The sequence below is a fragment of the Marmota marmota genome, unplaced genomic scaffold, assembly GCF_001458135.2.
Source record: "Marmota marmota marmota unplaced genomic scaffold, marMar, whole genome shotgun sequence".
Lineage (NCBI taxonomy): Eukaryota > Metazoa > Chordata > Mammalia > Rodentia > Sciuridae > Marmota > Marmota marmota.
In genome coordinates, this window is record NW_025999853.1 from 44,705,112 (window position 1) to 44,723,150 (window position 18,039).

General features: G+C 35.9%; 1 protein-coding gene across 3 annotated transcripts in view; it reads left to right on the forward strand.

Annotated features, from left to right (window-relative positions):
* The window catches only part of Tafa2 (TAFA chemokine like family member 2), a 422,581-nt gene that overhangs the window by 371,458 nt on the left and 33,084 nt on the right, over positions 1 to 18,039 (forward strand). For all 3 annotated transcript variants that reach the window (XM_048805995.1, XM_048805989.1, XM_015483069.2), the window contains 2 exons: positions 5,536 to 5,688; positions 6,714 to 6,838. In XM_048805995.1, the coding sequence (XP_048661952.1) occupies positions 5,536 to 5,688; positions 6,714 to 6,838 (278 nt within the window). The remainder of the gene's footprint in view (positions 1 to 5,535; positions 5,689 to 6,713; positions 6,839 to 18,039) is intronic.

Genomic DNA, 18,039 nt, shown 5'->3' on the forward strand with positions numbered 1-18,039 from the left:
TACATACATCTTACATCAACACAATTAAGTATATGTAGAGAGAGTTTTTGAAATATGAAATTAGAACTTCCGTAAAATACGCTAACTGTCCCTAACAGTCACATCTTTGTAGTTATATGGATGCTATGCCACTTTGACATGCATTATTTATGCTAATAGTAAAAGTAAAGATAATTAACATTTAAGTAATGCTTTATAATTTTAAAGCAGTTTCACATTTGGTCTTCACGAGGACTCTATGGAATCATCTTGGAAATGAACAAATGAATTCTTTGAAAGTAAATTAATTCACCTGAAGGTTCACTCAAGTAGAACATAGGTCAAGTTAGGCTTGGACTCAGGTAGTTCCCGGACCTGTGTCCGTGTCTTCTTTAGTAGTTTTTGTGGTGATAAAGTGAAATAATGGCACACAATAAATATTTTAAAATATTAGCAATTACCATTATTCCATAATTTTTTTCTATAGTATGTGAATTATTTTTTATATAGAATGTGGTATCTCTTGTTTTTTGCTAATGACTATTAACATAAGACCAGAAACCACTACTCAAAATCTGTGATTTGTATAAATGTTATTTTGCTAAAAACCCATTTTTCATACCTATGCACCTATGGTTGTTTCACAGGTAATAAATCAAATGTGGCATACTATGTATATATTATTAACTGAATGTTACTTGTTATATATAATTTTTAAAAATATATTCATATATATATAAACTAAATGCCATTTAATTTGGTTTTCCTCTGGAAGTTTCTATTAGTCTATAAACAAGAAGTTGGAAACAAAAATTTTGGTAAAATGTCTTATGGGATTTCATGCCAGAATATACCAGTCATAATAATTTTACATAACAGTTGGGAATCTTAAGGTCTGATTCTAAGGTCATGTTTTGGGAGCACTCTAGGGATAGCAGTCCCAAGGTTGAAGTGAGACATAAGGGTCATCACCTTGAGCGGCAAGAGTTAGAGCTGGCTAAGACTTGCTGTCCGCGTTTCGTGAGAATTTAATGAGACCTATATGTCTGTGTTGGCATTTTGCAAAAGTTAGAAGCAACACAATTGAGTTTCTGCATCATCCAAGGAGGAAAAATATCAAAAAGTTTTTTTGTGTGTGTGGAGAGGGAGAGAGAGACAGACTTGGGAATTGTGACATGAAGAAAATGGGTTGTTTGTTCTTTTTCATTTAAATCTTCTCCAGGGGGTCTTGCATCATTTTAACATGATGATAAATGATCTTCTGTGAAGCCTATTTGGTTAATGTGGAAAGCCCTAATATTTGATTAGATTAGTTTATCATGAGCTTTGTCTGAATCTATATAGAGAATTCTAGCTTGAATTTGCTACCATCTCATTAACCTTTTACAGGAAAGCCACAGGAATTAGTTTTTACCTTCTTAAATTGCTTGTTTACCATTTATTAAACACATACCACATACTGAGAAGTTTACATGAAAAATTAGTCTTTGTCTACAAGAATCTTGTTATCGTAATAGGAAATTAAAATACCCAGCAGACAGATAAGGAAACTACACATTTACATACATACATATTTATGCACATATACCATGCTCAGGTGAACTAAATTCTGCTACGTTTGTTTTCCTTGTTTGGGATATCTCACTTTATGTGGCATATTTATAGACATATATGCAAATATTGAACAGTTGATGTTTTTGCTACCTATTTCTTCAAATTCTTTGAGTATAAGAGGTCTTCATCTATCTACCATCTGTGGAGATTTTTAAAAAGTTAGTTCTCTCTCTCTTTTTCCCCACAAAAAAAAGGTTTACACCTCAGTTTAATAAGAAGAACAAAGGGCAAGAGTAATTTTCACAAAGTCCCATTTCTCTTCAGGAAACTCAACCTGTGTTTCTGCACATTGTATTCATAAGCTGTGAGGAGAAAGGACAGGGCAGGAGAGTCCAGTATCTGTCAGACTCTGACTTGTTCTTTCTGGTTACCTCTACAGTTAATCTCATAACATTTAGTGTCATATTCTCTGAGGGGAGACATATTTCTTCTTCTCAATGTCGCTACCATATTATATTCTACCACATTATCTTCTCATCATTGTACCACGCCACATTTCACCTCATTTATCTTCAAAGAAGAAAGAAGCCACTCTTCTCCAGAGTTCTGACATACCAAACTGAGCCAATGTAATTACCACACTGTAGGATAATTCCTTACAACTCCTCAAATTATGTTAATATCTAAGTATTTTAGCAATGCCTTTTTAGTCTTTATTCTGCATTGGGCTCAAATAAACTACAATGATCCAGATTTTGAGAGAGTGGACTTCATTGACTTATTCTCCAGCTAACAAATTTGGAAAAGTACACCCTACTACTTAACAATTGGGGACCTGGGGAGGGAACTATTGTATAGACAAGGTAGGCTAGATTTGTGGCAATAACAAACTCCAAATTTTAGAGGTATATAACAGTATCAGTTTCTTTCTTATTTGATCGTCGTGGTGAGTCTTCATCGGGGAGACTCTGTTCATGTCTTTAACTCTAGGGATTCAAGTTGCTGTACTTTCTACTTTCATGGATATCATTGGTCACTTTGGCTGGGGGAGAGAAATACATCAGTTCTTAAGTAAACTAGTTTTTTAAAAGCATGTTACACAGAGAACTGATGACCTTTGCTTCCTCTCATAAATGCCTCATAGTCCTTTAGCTTTCATTTCATTGGGCCAAGTAAGTCACAATCCCACTTCTAGAGTCAATGGGATGGAGAAGTACAAAAGTACCTTGCATCCAGAAGGGAGAGAAACAGCACTATGTGGCAAAAAGCACTTACCATAGATACTTTATCTTACTATTTTCCTTGTCAGACAAGGTAGACATGAATGTTGGTGATGGCATTAAGGAGAAACCAGATGCAAAGTTTTCGTTCCTTCCTTCCTTTTCTAATATATAAGAAAATCTCCCTTCAATGAAGATGGTAACATATTCTTGGTGCTGCAAAGATGCCTCTTTTCCCAGGGGAGAGATCAGAGGAGGCTTAGCATGTGCTCTCAATCATTGCACATTCAGCTACACTGGCTACCTTGCTGCCCTGGGAACATGCCACACTTTTTCCTATTTCAGGGTCTTGAGATTTTCTGCTCCTTCTGTTTGGAATGTTATTCCTGACTTAGATCTTCATAATGGATACTTCCTTCTCAAGAGTCAACTGATTATCTCCTCAGAGAGATCTTCCCTGAGACTGACTGGGCTTCTAGGAAAATGGTGGTAATTTCAAGAATCACCCTCTTAGTTCATTTCCAGGGAAACTCTGCAGAANTATATATATATATATATATATATATATATATATATATATATACTCACACACTCCCTTTCTGTGTAATCACTCTCAAACATATTTTTAAAAAATTTTAAAAATCAAACATTAACTTACTTAATCACTAATTTATGTGGTTGTACTTGTTTTCTTTCCTAGGAATACAAGTTTTTCAAGGCCAGGGAGAGTCTATGTCTCTCCTATGTCATTGCTGTATCTCCTGTACTCAGAACCGTGCCTACTTTGTGGTATTCACTCCTTTACAATGTGACTAAGTGGAGTGCAGTGTAGAGGCACTACAACTTTTATGATGTAAAGTACTCAGGAAATTGAAATGAACTGACTTATCGTTAATTAAAACATATTTTCTAGAGCACATTTGATAAGAATAGAAGTCTAGCTCTTAATTTTTTAGCTTTCATAGTCATAGATTTGTGTTTGAATCAAATATAGAGAACATCCTCATAAGAACAGTGGCAGAAAAATATTTGTAACTTTGAAAATAGTATCTACCTCTTAAATGCACTCTTGAGTGTTATGTGTGGTTTTAGACACCTTTTTCACTACTGTGACTAAAAGATCTGAACAGAACAATTTTAAAGAAGAAAAAGTTTATTTGAAGGCTCACAGTTTCAGAGGTCTTAGTCCATAGAAGGCCGGCTCCATTCCTCAGGGGTCGAGGTGAGGCAGCACACCATGGTGGAAATGTGTGGCAGAGGGAAGCGGCTCACATGATGATCAGAAAGCAGAGAGAGACTCCACTTGCCAGATACAAATACATACCCCAAAACTGTGCCCCAATTCCCCCATTTCCTACATCCACACCCTACCACTTCAATGTCCTCTCATTAATACCTATCATGGAATCAATTCACTGATTGAATTAAGATTTTTACAACCTAGTCATTTCTCCTCTGAACTTTCTTGCATTGTCTTACAAGTGAGATTTTGGGAGATAGCACATCTAAACCATAACGTGTCAAAGCTGTGTGTCACACCTGAGTTTCTTGATCTCAGATGGAAGAATGAGAGGTAACTGATATGTGTGTGATTTGTTCTCTCTCAGTAAAATCTAAGCTCTCTAACCTGAGCTACTATACATTGGTTCCTCTCATCTTTAAGAGCAAAGTTAATATAATGCATGCTGTGCTGATCTCATTTATAATAGGTTTCAATATTTTTATAACTTTAAACAACTTCAGATTTCCTTCTTTTCTATTTAAATTTCTGTTTTTATGTCAATCACAGTTTAAAAATTTTTGAAACCATAATCTTCCAATGAATATTTGATTTTAAGCTTTTACATTTGTTGTTACTTTTAGCCAAAGAAATTTATGCTTTATCATTTCCCAGAAGGATTAATACTTTGAAGAAGAAATGTGGGGAAAATAATAATGATAAAGACAAACAAAACCCTGTCAGAATGTGACAAGTGAGGTCCTAAAAATTCAGTCACCCCAAAAGTTCAGTAGCCTCACTTGGAGGTTAACAAAATAGATATAGGATGCTGACAGCTTAGGGGACCAGGTTCTCGGTGGCTGGCTGATAGATGTAATCCATCCAATTTCTGGCTACAGTTGGTGCCATTTGGTGGTAGTTGTCACTCAAGCAAAATGACAAGGAAAGAAGTCTAGGTCCTGAGACTGACTGGGCTTCTAGGAAAATGGTGGTAATTTCAAGAATCACCCTCTTAGTTCATTTCCAGGGAAACTCTGCAGAAGAATGCTAAGGATATGGTACTCACACTCTGCCTCCTGTTTCCTGAGAATATTCTTTGCCTGGCTTCACACTCTACCTCTGAAGAAGAGCATAACTATTATCAGCACTCAACTGTTTTGAGAAGGGGGCTGGACTCAGCTCTACTACAGGGTACTTTGTCCAGGGGTTTACTTTAACTTGATTAATACGTTGAAAAAAATATGTGAAAAAAGTCATTTGCAAATTAAAATACTTTTGATAGTACCATAAATAGCCTCTATATTTTAGACTGTTTTAACAGCTCATTCTAATTTGGTCACTAATTGTTCCTGCTTCACCGAGCATTTACTGACAGAAATGGTCTCACCGCATTTAGAAAAGAAATCAAATCTGCGTTGTGGAGTTAGCATCATTGTTTTCCTAGTTTCATGCATGGTGGATTCCCTATAGAGCTATATTTAATGTACTACTAATTAAAAAAGAGGGAGGGAAGTGTCCAAAGCTTCCTCAACGTTGTTTTATCTTTTGTTTTTGTTTGCGCAGCTCACCATGTTAAAACGGGAACTTGCGAGGTGGTGGCACTCCACAGATGCTGTAATAAGAACAAGATAGAAGAACGATCACAGACAGTCAAGTGCTCCTGCTTCCCCGGGCAGGTGGCAGGCACCACACGAGCGGCTCCTTCTTGTGTGGATGGTGCGACTTCTTCCGTTGCTCATTGTGGGAGTGTAGTGGGGACTGCTTGGTACTGGAACCAACTATAATGTTGTCACCTGGAGTCAATCCTGGGGGATCACACTATGAATCACATGGCTAAAGTTATTTAGGAGACACTTTGGAATCTAAAATCCTTTAGCTGGAGATATAAGATTTTATGCAGTTCTGCTATAGAAGGATTATAATGAGGTTCCGTTAAGTCAACATATTTCTTATTTTGATATCATGAAATATTGATTTCCTGGTGGATGATAAAGGGAGGGACGTGTAAAAATTAATTGGGAAAGGCAAGATGAAAATAGATTACTTAACAGCATAGATTCCTAAGTCTATAATAAATTGTTCTTAAGAATGGAAAAAGTTAACACCATATACATGAGTGAATGTTTGGTTGTGGATAGAATTCACAAAAATATTGATTTTGTGAAGATGCATGAAAATATTAGTTCTTTTAGGATTTGCCTAATTATAGCATAATATAAATCTATGGGTCCATTTAATCAATGTTACCATAAACAGTAATTTGTTAGGTGATGTATTCATTGTGATGAGATTGGTGCTCATGATAAAAATAAGAAAAATGTGTTTAACTCCATTTAACAACCTCCAGATTTTAATCCTATTGATAGGAAATATTACATTGATTTTAAACTGGTCATGTGTTCATTTTCTACTGTTTGTATAAATCAGTATGGACATATCCCCACATAGTTTTATTATCAATATATTTGTTTTCATAAAGCCTTTATTTTCACATGAAATATCTCTAACATTGTGGTTATAGTTAACACCATTGTATTGTTCACTTAGAAATTTGTTAAAACTGTAAATCTCAATTCAATACGCTTATCATAATAAAACATTTAAAGGAAAATTCTTTATAAAATTTTGCTAAATATTTTTTTAGTTAGATCAGTGGCTTTTGTTTCTATTTATGTGTGCATCCAGACTATTCTAATAGTCCTTAATAGAAAACATGGAGTCAATTTTTCTCTCTGTTGTAGCATCTATAGTGGAACAGAAATGGTGGTGTCATATGCAGCCATGTTTGGAGGGAGAGGAGTGTAAAGTTCTTCCAGATCGGAAAGGATGGAGCTGTTCTTCTGGGAATAAAGTGAAAACAACTAGGGTAAGTGGAAATCCAGCACGGCAAATGTGAAATATCTCTGAATCAATAGAGAATGGGGCATGTGCAGTAGCATCTGCAAGTGGTGGTTATAGAATGAGAAAGTGTGGTTTTGTATAATGTGTTTCCATTTTTTCCTTAATTCATTTTTTTTCATAGTACATTTTTATTTCTGAATGACATCTTCTATATATTACCATCAACTCTCATGCCATCAGATAAATAAACACTGTTTTCAGATAAATAAACACTGTTTCCTCATGAGATACTGCTGGGAATGTGAACCCCTTGAGGATGCATGTTAAATGTTGGGAAGGTGACCCCAATCCTAATTCTTCTGATGTATAAGAAGAATCATTGCAATCATTGTTACTGAGAAAAGTTTCACAATCAGGGCCAAAATACAAAGAATATTCCTAAGACAGGGATGCATTTCAGCTTTGCAATGACTGATGTTGGAGAATAGGAAAGGAGTGAACAATCACTTTATTCTTTGATTTGTTAATAAGCCACATGGTTATTCTGGACTGGCTGAATCTGAATTTGAATTTTTTTTTTTTGCAGAGTAAATAAGGTTTTGTCATATTGGAAAAATAAGGAGTAGCATAAATCTAAAGATTGGTTTATTTGTGATATTGTTTGACACGTCAGTTTTTTAAACCTTGTCTGGACATATTAAAGAGATTATTTTATAATCTCATTCAGATATATTTTAGTCAGTCAAGTAGTGTTTTCAATGCATGATGATCAGATATACCAAAAAAAAAAAAAAAAGATCAAGTTTCAAGTAGCACAAAAAATAATCATACTTTGTCAAGTTATTTTTGACTTTAACTTGTTAAATGTTGCCACATTTTTCCAAAATTCACTAAGTGCATGATCAGTAAATTAGAATAATTTTTATTCAGTGAGTTAGCAAAAGATATAATTAAAACTAATTAATTAAAAACATTTTAGAAATAAATTTCCTTGTAAGGTGTTTATATTATGAAATTATTTTCTCTTCCCTTAACATTGTTAGGTCTAAGTCTAAAATAAAGGTCATTGAAATTCACTGAAGATTTGAGATTCTGCAACAAAAATGAAAAAATGGCAAGATCTCTTGAACCAAATTCTATGTTTTTATTACTTCAGTGAACAAGGGGAAGCTAACATTTATTGAATACTTAAAACATATGCTATATACGGAACAAAGTGCTTTAAATGAATTTGTTCATTTACTCCTCTTAATGGCTCAGTGAAGGAGATAATATTTTTATCTCCTTTATACAAATGAGTAAACCAAAACTTTAAAAAGTTAAGTGACTTCTCAAGATCATAAAGCTAATTATTGGGACATCAGAGCTTAAACCATACAACCACATTCCAAATCCTATTTGCTTAACCTGTATTTTGTACTTATGATTTAACTTATTCTTAAGTAATAGCAATAAACGTCTCTTTTGTATTAGGTAGACCTTTAAAAATATCTTTAACTTTCTGGATCATTGAAACAAAAAGGTCAAGACCATGTGATCCAAAATCTCATAGAGAAGATTTTTACAAGAGCTGTTTCACTCCCTGTTGGCTATATTCTCAATGATCCAAAATTACAATGGAGTCTTCGCTTCACAAAGTTCTTTCCAATGAAATGAAACTATATGGATAGGAGACTGAGGACAATGAATAGGGAAATGTGGAGCCACATCCGGACCCTGTTTTGCTTATATATTGTCCTGGGCATACTGTATGACACTTCCTATCTTTCTTTCATCTTTTTTGCCCCCCAAAACAGCAAATAATGAAGGACTTCATTTAAGATATTACAGAGAGGATTCATGCAACAGTAGATGTTTGGATTAAATTACCTTCAATATCGCTAATGATTCTAAGACTCTGTGATTCCCATTTTAAAAAGAGATACCATCATTTATAATAGAAGATAAGGAGACTTGAAAGAAGGATCTTCTTGAGTAAAATCAAAGTTAATTATGGTTATCCTTTCTTCCCGGGACTTCATTAGAAAAAATATTGCTGGGAAAAAAAATGGAGATGCATAAACAACTCCAATTAACATCATAGCCTTCCAAATGGCTAGGCAAAGATGTGTAATTATAAGTGTTAGTTTGGATGACTAAAAAACAGTTTGAGCAAATTTTCCTGATGCTACAAAGAAAAGCAGAGTTTCTAAGGTAATAAGGTCATTACTGCTGTGCCATCCCCACTGAAATGGTACAAAAAGTATGGGGGATAAGAAGTATTCTTGAAATAGCCCTTGACACAATAGTATCTTGCCAGTAGGGAGCATGGTAGAGGTAATTTCCTCTGTGCTTATATAGAAATGATATTATTGAGAAGAACTTGATTCAATATTTTAATCATTGGTATTATTATCTACTTGCCAGTGTTGAATATGGTAGCTGTGGCTTCCTTGTGTCTAGAAATAGTTAGAACCCTAATTTGGAAAGGTCCTACCCACTAAATGCCAAGTCCAGAAGTTAAGCAGCAATAGGTTACAAAGTAACTCAAGAGCTGCTCTCAGCCAAAAACTATTTGTGTTTCTTATGTAAGATATATTGGTCATAGGGGATCATTGCTGCAAGCAAAATGGCTTGAAAACTGATTAAAATTTGCAATAATGCACACCCTCCCTTATAATTGCCCATATCCAATCTGTAGTGCTCCAATAAGCCTCATGTTAGAAAAAAAGCAGTCAGCCAAAACAGCAGTGAGGCTTGTGTGGCCTCCGCAGAGATGTGAGGTTCCTTCCAGAACTGACTACAAATCTAGGGCTGAGTGAGCTCATCTAAGAGAGATTTGGAACCTACATCATACTTACTACAAATGTGAATTATATCCTCCTTCTGTCTTTGAACTAAATTTAGGAAGCTTTTTTGTTCTGACCCATTTTCTGTGCTAAAAAGGGGGAAAGGCAAGGAATAGACAGCCCTTTTTGTAACGTCAATATTTTGTTCTTCAAAACCCCAAATATTTAATGGAAGAGAATAAGAAGATGCAACGTTTGTTTCCTGTTCTCATTGTTAAGGTGGAAAATTTAGGACTATCTCTGACATTTATAAAGATCTGTAATACTTTTTTAAGATTTCCTAAGTTAAAAAGAAAGAAAGGGAAAGTCATTTATGCCTTTTATTTTAAACTCACTTTCAAAGATAAATAATGAAGACTTTCTTCAAGTCATTAATAAAAGAGTAGGCTTTCCAGTGTGAAAGAGCACATAATTATATGCTAATTATACAATAGAAAAGTAGCAGGGGGGAAAGGTGCCATAGAGCTTGTAAGATATGAGAAAAAAAAAATCTTTAACATTGTCAGAATCACCAGAAAAAAAAATAGACTGTGGTTCATTTCTTTTCATGTTTCAATGTTTGTTCAATTCTTTGTGGAAGATGCAAGGCAGTTGCATTCTGCTTTTAGGATTTATAGCCCTTCCCAATTGGTATGGACACCAAGCTCCAAACTTCAGTCGTTGCCATAGCTCTTGTGTCTGATTCTTACCCAGGGAAAAAATGCACTTCACTTTATAAAAGACTTTATACTGTCATTAGAAAGATTATCTTTGTGAATCATGAATCCCTGGTCTACTGACTTTTCATATGATTAAGAAAGTATTTTCTGGATATTTTTTCGCTGATTGGAATTATTATGTCTACATTCATTTACTTCAAATGCCTTAAGTAGATAAGAACTCTCTGATTTTTTAATGTCCCTTCAAATAAAAAGAATTTAAGTGTATAAAATATGATTCTGGTTTTATTTTTTTTTGTATAGTGCAGAGACAATCAATAGTAGGAAGAATTTCTTATGTATGGCATTCTATGATTATAGTACTCATAACCAAAACAACAAAAGCAAATGCAAAAGTACTTCTCTCTTACCGTGTGTAACTCACTCTGCTAAGAGCATTGCAGATATTAGCTTATTTTATTTTCCTGACCACAACAGACACTAAAGAAAATTCAGAGATGTATGGCATAAACCCTGTCCACGAGGAGTATGCACTTGAGGAGGAAAATGAATAGTGTATGTTGTATTATTATTCTCTTTTATCCATCTGCAGCCCACTGACATTAAACCTTGCACTCAATGGTAAATAAAAGTCAAGAGTAATGTTAAAATAATGAAATAGCATAAGACCATTGTTTAGCTTCCTCTTCTGCAAAAAATTTTTAAAAAATAAAATTAAGTATATACAATAAAATTAAGTATATATGCATAAATAAATAAATAAAGGAAGATGTTGAACTAGGTTCAATTACAAGTTCTTCCAACCAACATTTATTCTTTGGTTCTGAGTGCCAAGGACATTTCTAACTTCCTCTCCAGCTAAATTTATATGGCACTAATACCTGGCTAATCGCAGAAGACAGATGAGTATTAGGTTTTTAATTCTTTTCCTGTAAGGTGGAAAAGAAACAGCACATTGTGATGCTTTGCTGATTAAAGCCTGGAGTCCTCCCTTACATATGCTACTGGCTTTTGCACCAAGGCACAGGGGCTGTGCTCTATTTATCTGGTTCTGAACAGTGTCCACTCGTGTTCTTTGAGACCCAGGGCAAAGGAAAAACTCCTTAGAGGAAAAGATTTCATTTCTTTATCTGAAGGTTTGTATAATTTGCTTGAATTCTTCAATTCTAATGTTCAGTTTTGCCTCGAAAATGTAAGTACAGTTTCATAACAGTGCAGTTCTTTCTTGTTCAGCCCTTTCTTAGCAGGCACATCCCCATTCATTTATCTTCATCTCACTTCCAGTCAGGCCCTAAATTGCACTGTGGTCCACAGCACAGAGTGTAATGACCTTTAGGGCCCTTGCTTTCAAATTACTTTTATGGTAGCCACAGTAAGAATGCATCTTACCTTGTGATCTAGCACACATGTAACACACATGCTTGCACATGCCTCATTAGAATTAAAGTTCTACTCTGACATTTGGGTTTTATTTCCTTCTTCCTTCTCTTTCCCCTTCCCTCTTTCTCTTCATTCTGCCCTTCCTTCCTACCTTCCAACATCAACCCCATAAATTGATTTTATCATTGCTAATATGTTTCGACCTTCAGTTTGAAAGATACTACTTTAGGGAATGGTATATTGTTTTCCTGTGTTTGTTCCATGGAACTAAGAGCCACTGCTGACTCATAGACATATGAATTATAGAATAATCAGTTTTTGGATCTGTTCACCTATCACATCTTAATGTTAAATATGTTTTTAATGTTTGGGGTAAGAATTTCAAGACTATGAAAAATATAGGTTTTGTGGGAAAGAGTATATACATTGATAATTCATCCCAAAAGTCTTTATTGTCTACTATTTTCAGGTGCTGTTTTAAGTTTTAGACATAAGCACTAAAACAACAACAAAAAAATTAAACAAAAGTCAGTAGACCAGGGATTCATTAAAATTAAACAAAATTAATGAGAATCCCTGCCCTCATGGCCTATATTCTACTAGAGTTTGTTAGTTTTGTGTTTCTACCATAGCAAATTACCATAGATTTAATGGCTTACTACAACATCCACTAATTATCTGTAGGTCAGATGTCAGGGAACAGGATGGCACAGCAGGATCTCTGCTCTGGGTTCCACAAGGTCAAATCAGGGGGAGTGTTTCGCCTTTTCACAACAGGGCTGTTTGTTTCTGCAAGCTCTCCAGAGAATGTACTCTTAAGCTTATTCAAGATCTGGTCAGAACTTGGTTCTTGTAGATGCAGGACTGGCATGTCTGTCTTAGGAAACCTCTCACTTCCTCCAGGGTGCCTGACTTTCTGGTGGCATTTCCTACCTCACCTCAAAGCAACAATGGCATATAAAGTCCTCCTTAGACTTTGAACCTGACTGATCTTTCTCTTGCCTTCTCTCTCCCTTGTCTTCTTCTGCTGTATCACTGACCAGTTCTTTGGACTTTCTATTCTGTTTTTAAGGGCTCAGATAATTTTACTGGGTTCACCTAGGTAATCCAGACTAATCTCCCTCTTTGAAGGTCAGCTGATTAGAAACCTTAATTATATCTATAAAGTTCTTTCATATTAGTATTTAAATTAGTGCCTGTTTGAGTAACCAAAGAATGTTAATCTTAGGGGTACATCTTTGGAATTTTTCATACCATATGAGAAAAAAAAATCTCTCTCTCTCTCTCTCTCTCTCTCTCTCTCTCATCTATGTGACTATTTCTATCTATCTACTAGAAATATCAATATCTATCTATCTCTATCTATCTAGAAATAGATAGATAGATAGAGATAGATAGATATTGATATGTATAGTAATCTAGCACACATGTAATACACATGCTTGTACATTCCACACTAAAAAGTTCTGCTCTGACATTTGGGTTTTATTTCCTTCTTCCTTCTCTTTCCCCTTCCCTCTTTCTCTTCCTTCTGTCCTTCCTTCCTATCTTCCAATATCAACCCCATAAATTGATTTTATCATTGCTAATATGTTTCGACCTTCAGTTTGAAAGATACTACTTTAGGAAATGGTATTTGATTGTTTTCCTGTGTCTGTTCCATGGAACTAACAGCCACTGCCAACTCATAGAATTGGCACATGAATTATAGAATAATCAGTTTTCTAATCTGTTCGCATTTCACATCTTAATGTTAAATATGTTTTCAATGTTTTGGGGGTAAAAATTTCATAAAACTATGAAAAATATAGACATTATATATATCATACAAATATATATAAATACATGCATACTATATATAAATACACATAGTATATGTGTTTTATTATATATGTATATGTATGTATTTTATTATATATATAATACATATATGAAAATATATATATATATGTGTATGTTATGTGTGAGATGGTGATATGTCTCAGAAAAAAAAATCAGGGATGGGAAATGAAGCAGGTCTGCTTCACTTTGGAGTCTTGCAGTAGGTGAGGGGTGAGCCACGTGTCTATTTGGAGGACAGGTCTTCCTTGTAGAGGGAAGTACAAAGTACCTGAGAAGAGTGTTATTCTAAGAAAATCATATTCAAGATATAGCATTGTAGGGACAGATGAAGGAAGACACCAAAGATAGCAGGAAACAGTTTTATTTGGCTGCAGCCAGGTTCAGAGGGCACAACTTTTGCTGTAATCAATCAATCCCCTGAACCCCGAGTTCAGATAGTTACAGAGTTTTATACCCAGTGTACAAGGGGAGGGTCTCAGAATTTCAAAGTCTGAAGAAGTTCACATAAAAGCAGCTTTTTTTCTTTCACTGTTCCGGGCAAGTTACCCCTTCAAGGACAACACCTGAGAAGGGGAGAGCTTCTTCTTCCCTTTCTTTCCTCCCCCTGCCAGCTGTTACCATGGAGCCCAGTTGGTAACTTACCTTAAAAATGTAGACATCTCTGTGAAGCCCAGCCCAAGGCCAGAGGTCTTCTTTGCACATTTCTACAAACTACTATACTGGATATGTTTGTGAAAATCTAGTAAGGGGATGTCCAGCCCCTGGAGTGCTGATTTCTTCCTGGCCAGTAGGCAAGTAAAACAGGGAGACATGAAATTAGGAAGTTTACATTGAACTCTTTTGCAGAGACTCTTTTGCTGACAGTCCTAAAATCAGCCATGGCGAAAATTTCTGGAGAATCCCAGTTAAGACTCTTCAGTGGAGAAAAATGGTGCCACTTAAATAGCAATGGTCCTCGAGGCTGGATGAAGTGAACAAGGCAAGAGTTAGAATTTAGGGTTAAAAAAGCAGTAAGGGACATTTCACAATTGATTTCAGTTTTGATCCTCAAGACAGAATGAGGGAGTTGCCATTAGATGAGATGAAGAGAACTGTGGGATTGATATCCACTAATTCAAGGCCATTTAACTTAATGGAGAATTAAGTACAGTATGACACCTTGAATATGATATTTCTTAAAAGTACTTGAAATCGTTTTTTACTATAGTAATGAGAAATGCAGACACGGAATGAGTGAAATTCATATTTCATAATATTGAAAACTACAAAAGAAATGGAGATTGGAAACAAACACTTTAGGGACTATGTAATCACTATAGCAAAATTAAGATTTTACTAAAGAGATTTGAACAGAAATGGATTAACATATTAAAGATTTTTTTCCCTCAATTAGACATTGAGTCTAAGGTAGTTAGGACACCAGGTAGGTATCCAGGAAGCATTAGTACAAGGTAACATTTTAAGTGTGGTGTTTTAAACTTAAGAGCCGCTTACTTAATTAACAATCATTTAATAGGGCCAGAGTGTCAGCCTTTAGTATTTAGAGAATTATTGGAAATTAATGCAAAGACTTTAGAAAACATATCAATAGGGCTATATTTATAAAACTTGTCTTCCATTTTCATAATTAAAATGAGAAATAGGCAACATACCTGTGCTCTGAAATTCCTGTGATATTTAGATGCTTCTAAAGTATTTGAGCGTTGTTTGTTTATTTGTATGTAGGGTGTTTATTTGTAGATGTCACTCAAAATAATGTGTTTGTAATTTTATAGTTAATTGTGAAGGTTCACACATTGTAATAGAATCTAGTTGGGGAACCATAGAATTTTGTTAGCAATTGTGAAGTATAGCTTGAGGCCATTGCTATGTCTTGTGCATTAAATGAAGTGAGCAGTATCTCTGTCTCTTACATGAGGAAAGGCAACAGTTTCAACTGTTTTTGGTTATCTAAGAGTTCCTTTATAAAATAATAGCACCCGTAGGACTTATAGAATAGGGGAGTATGTTTAACAAACCATATTTAGTGGGATTTTTAGGCTTCCCCCCCTTATGTGGGTTAATAACTCTCCTATTTAAAAATATATGTTTGGCTTAAGAGTTTGGTCAAAACGGCATATTAGAGAAGGTCACTTTCCTGGTCACTCTGTGGCGTGAAACTAAGATATCAGACACACAGCTTCTCAACAAGGTGAGAGAAGGGATCTTTTCTGGGAAATAACTCTGGGCATTCAAGACAGGGGAATCAGATGGTTGGATAGAACAAAATAAAAGAGATCCCCAGGGCTGCTGCTGGCAGCAGCACCCGCGGATGAGATCTCTCCTACTCTAAAATTGTGGAATGATATTTCAATTAAAGGAATCCCCAGTCTGGGGAGGTCTGAGATGTGTATAGATTAGGAAAGATCGGAGTTCAAAGTCAATGCAGGACTAACCTGAAGGGTGTCTTTCAACAATACTGTGAGGAGGGGAAAGGGAGGAAAACACATCTCTCCTCTTCCCCTGGCTACCAGCACAAAGAAATGGCAGCTGGGAAACCAATGGCTGTACCTGGGCCAAAGAACAGGGTTGACAAACCTACAGCACATGGCACAGTGTGTGTCTAAGAGACCAGAAGAAAATCAAAAGTGGAGCAGGGTTTTTACAGGGAAAAATTAGTTGGGAAAACACACCTGGCTTCCCCTCTCCCTTCCATAAAAGCCACTTGTAAGATGGGCTCCTTGAAAGAACTGCTGGAAAGACCTTTCAGGCTGAGAATTCAGAAGGGCAAGGAGGAATTCATAGGGTTTGGAGGCTGAACCCTAGAGTCCTGAAAAGGCAGTTCACATGGGTCAGAGGGGACCAAGAATTGACCCCTCCACTGCACGAGTGAAATCCAGGGTTTTTCCAGGGGGACAGTCTTCCAGCGTGGCCCAGCATCTGCTTGGCCAGGGAGGTGCACTAATTTAAAATCTTCAGACCAATCCAAGGAAGAGACTGGAAGATAACAAAGCCTAAACGCAAGGATCCTGCCTGTGGCATCTCCCATCACTCCAGCAAACCCAACTATCACACCTGAGAAGAATATTTCTCACTCCAGCAGAAACAATTCTTTAATTTTTCAGCAAGATTGTGTTCTTTATTTTATTTATATTATTTTTTAAAATTTTTACTTTTTAATTTTTGTCTATCCCTGCTTAATTATGATTTGAATAGATTATACATTGAATGGATTATATATGATCATGGATTGTACATTTTCAGACCTGTCTTTAGTTTTTAATTCTTATTTTTTGTTTGCTTTTTTGAAGTTTTATTTGTTTGTTTCTCATTCCTAACATTTTTCTAAAGCAGTTATTTCTTGTAGATCAATAATTTGAGGACTAAGATATTTAATTAGAATATAGAAGTTTTGTTCATGTACTCTTTTACTTTATTTTTACTAATAATTTAAAAATTTTATTCTATGTACTTTTTTCTCTCACTTATCTGTTTCCCTCGATTCTCTTTTTCTCTGCTAACAAGCAACTTTACTGATCTATCACTCATCTTTTATTTTCTACTTTTGTTATCCCTCCTCTGCTCTCAAAAACATTACATCCTACACTACTTTATTTCTATCCCTGGTCACAACTTAAAATTGTAAATTCATACATAAACTGGTTATATTGACTGTGGGAAATAACTGGACATATTATCTCTGTTTATTATTACAATTAACATAGTAGATACAAAAGCAAGAACCATTTGGATTGTAGCTGTAATTGTTTGCATTGGTGGTGGTTATTATCTGTCTCCCCTTTAAGGTACTGGGAACCTTCAAAGTCCCTATGAGTCCACAGGGTAGAGATTCTATTACCCCAAAACGATACTGTCAAATAGGTAGACATACAAACAATGTGAAAAAGCAAGGGAACAAATCACCTCAAACAAACCAATATAAGTCAATAGCAGATTTCATCTAGAACATAGTGGAAGAAATGACAGAGAAAGAGTTTAGAATGTTCATAGTTAAATGGATCTGCTTGGTGAAAGATGATTAAGAAAGAAAATATAGGAAGCAAAAGATCACTACAATTAAGAGATAGAGATTCTGAAAAGAAGAAGAAGGAAGAAGAAGAAGGAAGGAGGAGGAGGAGGAGGAGGAGGAGGAGGAGGAGGAGGAGGAGGAAGAGGAAGAAGAAGAACCACCAAGCAGAAATTCTTGAAATAAAGGAATCAATAAACCAAATTAAAAATTCATTGGGGGCAGAACAGGCGCAGCGGCCTGCTGAGGGGCAGAGCTGCCCCCCCGCCCGCGCTTGCAAGGTAGGCAGAACTGTGACCACCAGCAGAACAGGCCCAGCAGCCTGCAGAGGGGCAGTGCCGCTGCCCGCGCCTGCAAAGTAGGCAGAACTGTGACCACCGACAGACAAGCCCAGCGGCCCACAGAAGGGCAGAGCCACCGCCCGCGCCTGCAAGGTAGGCGGACCTGCCACCGACCGGCAGCACAGGCCCAGCGGAACTGCCGGCGTGGTAGGCAGCATTTCCCCCAATTG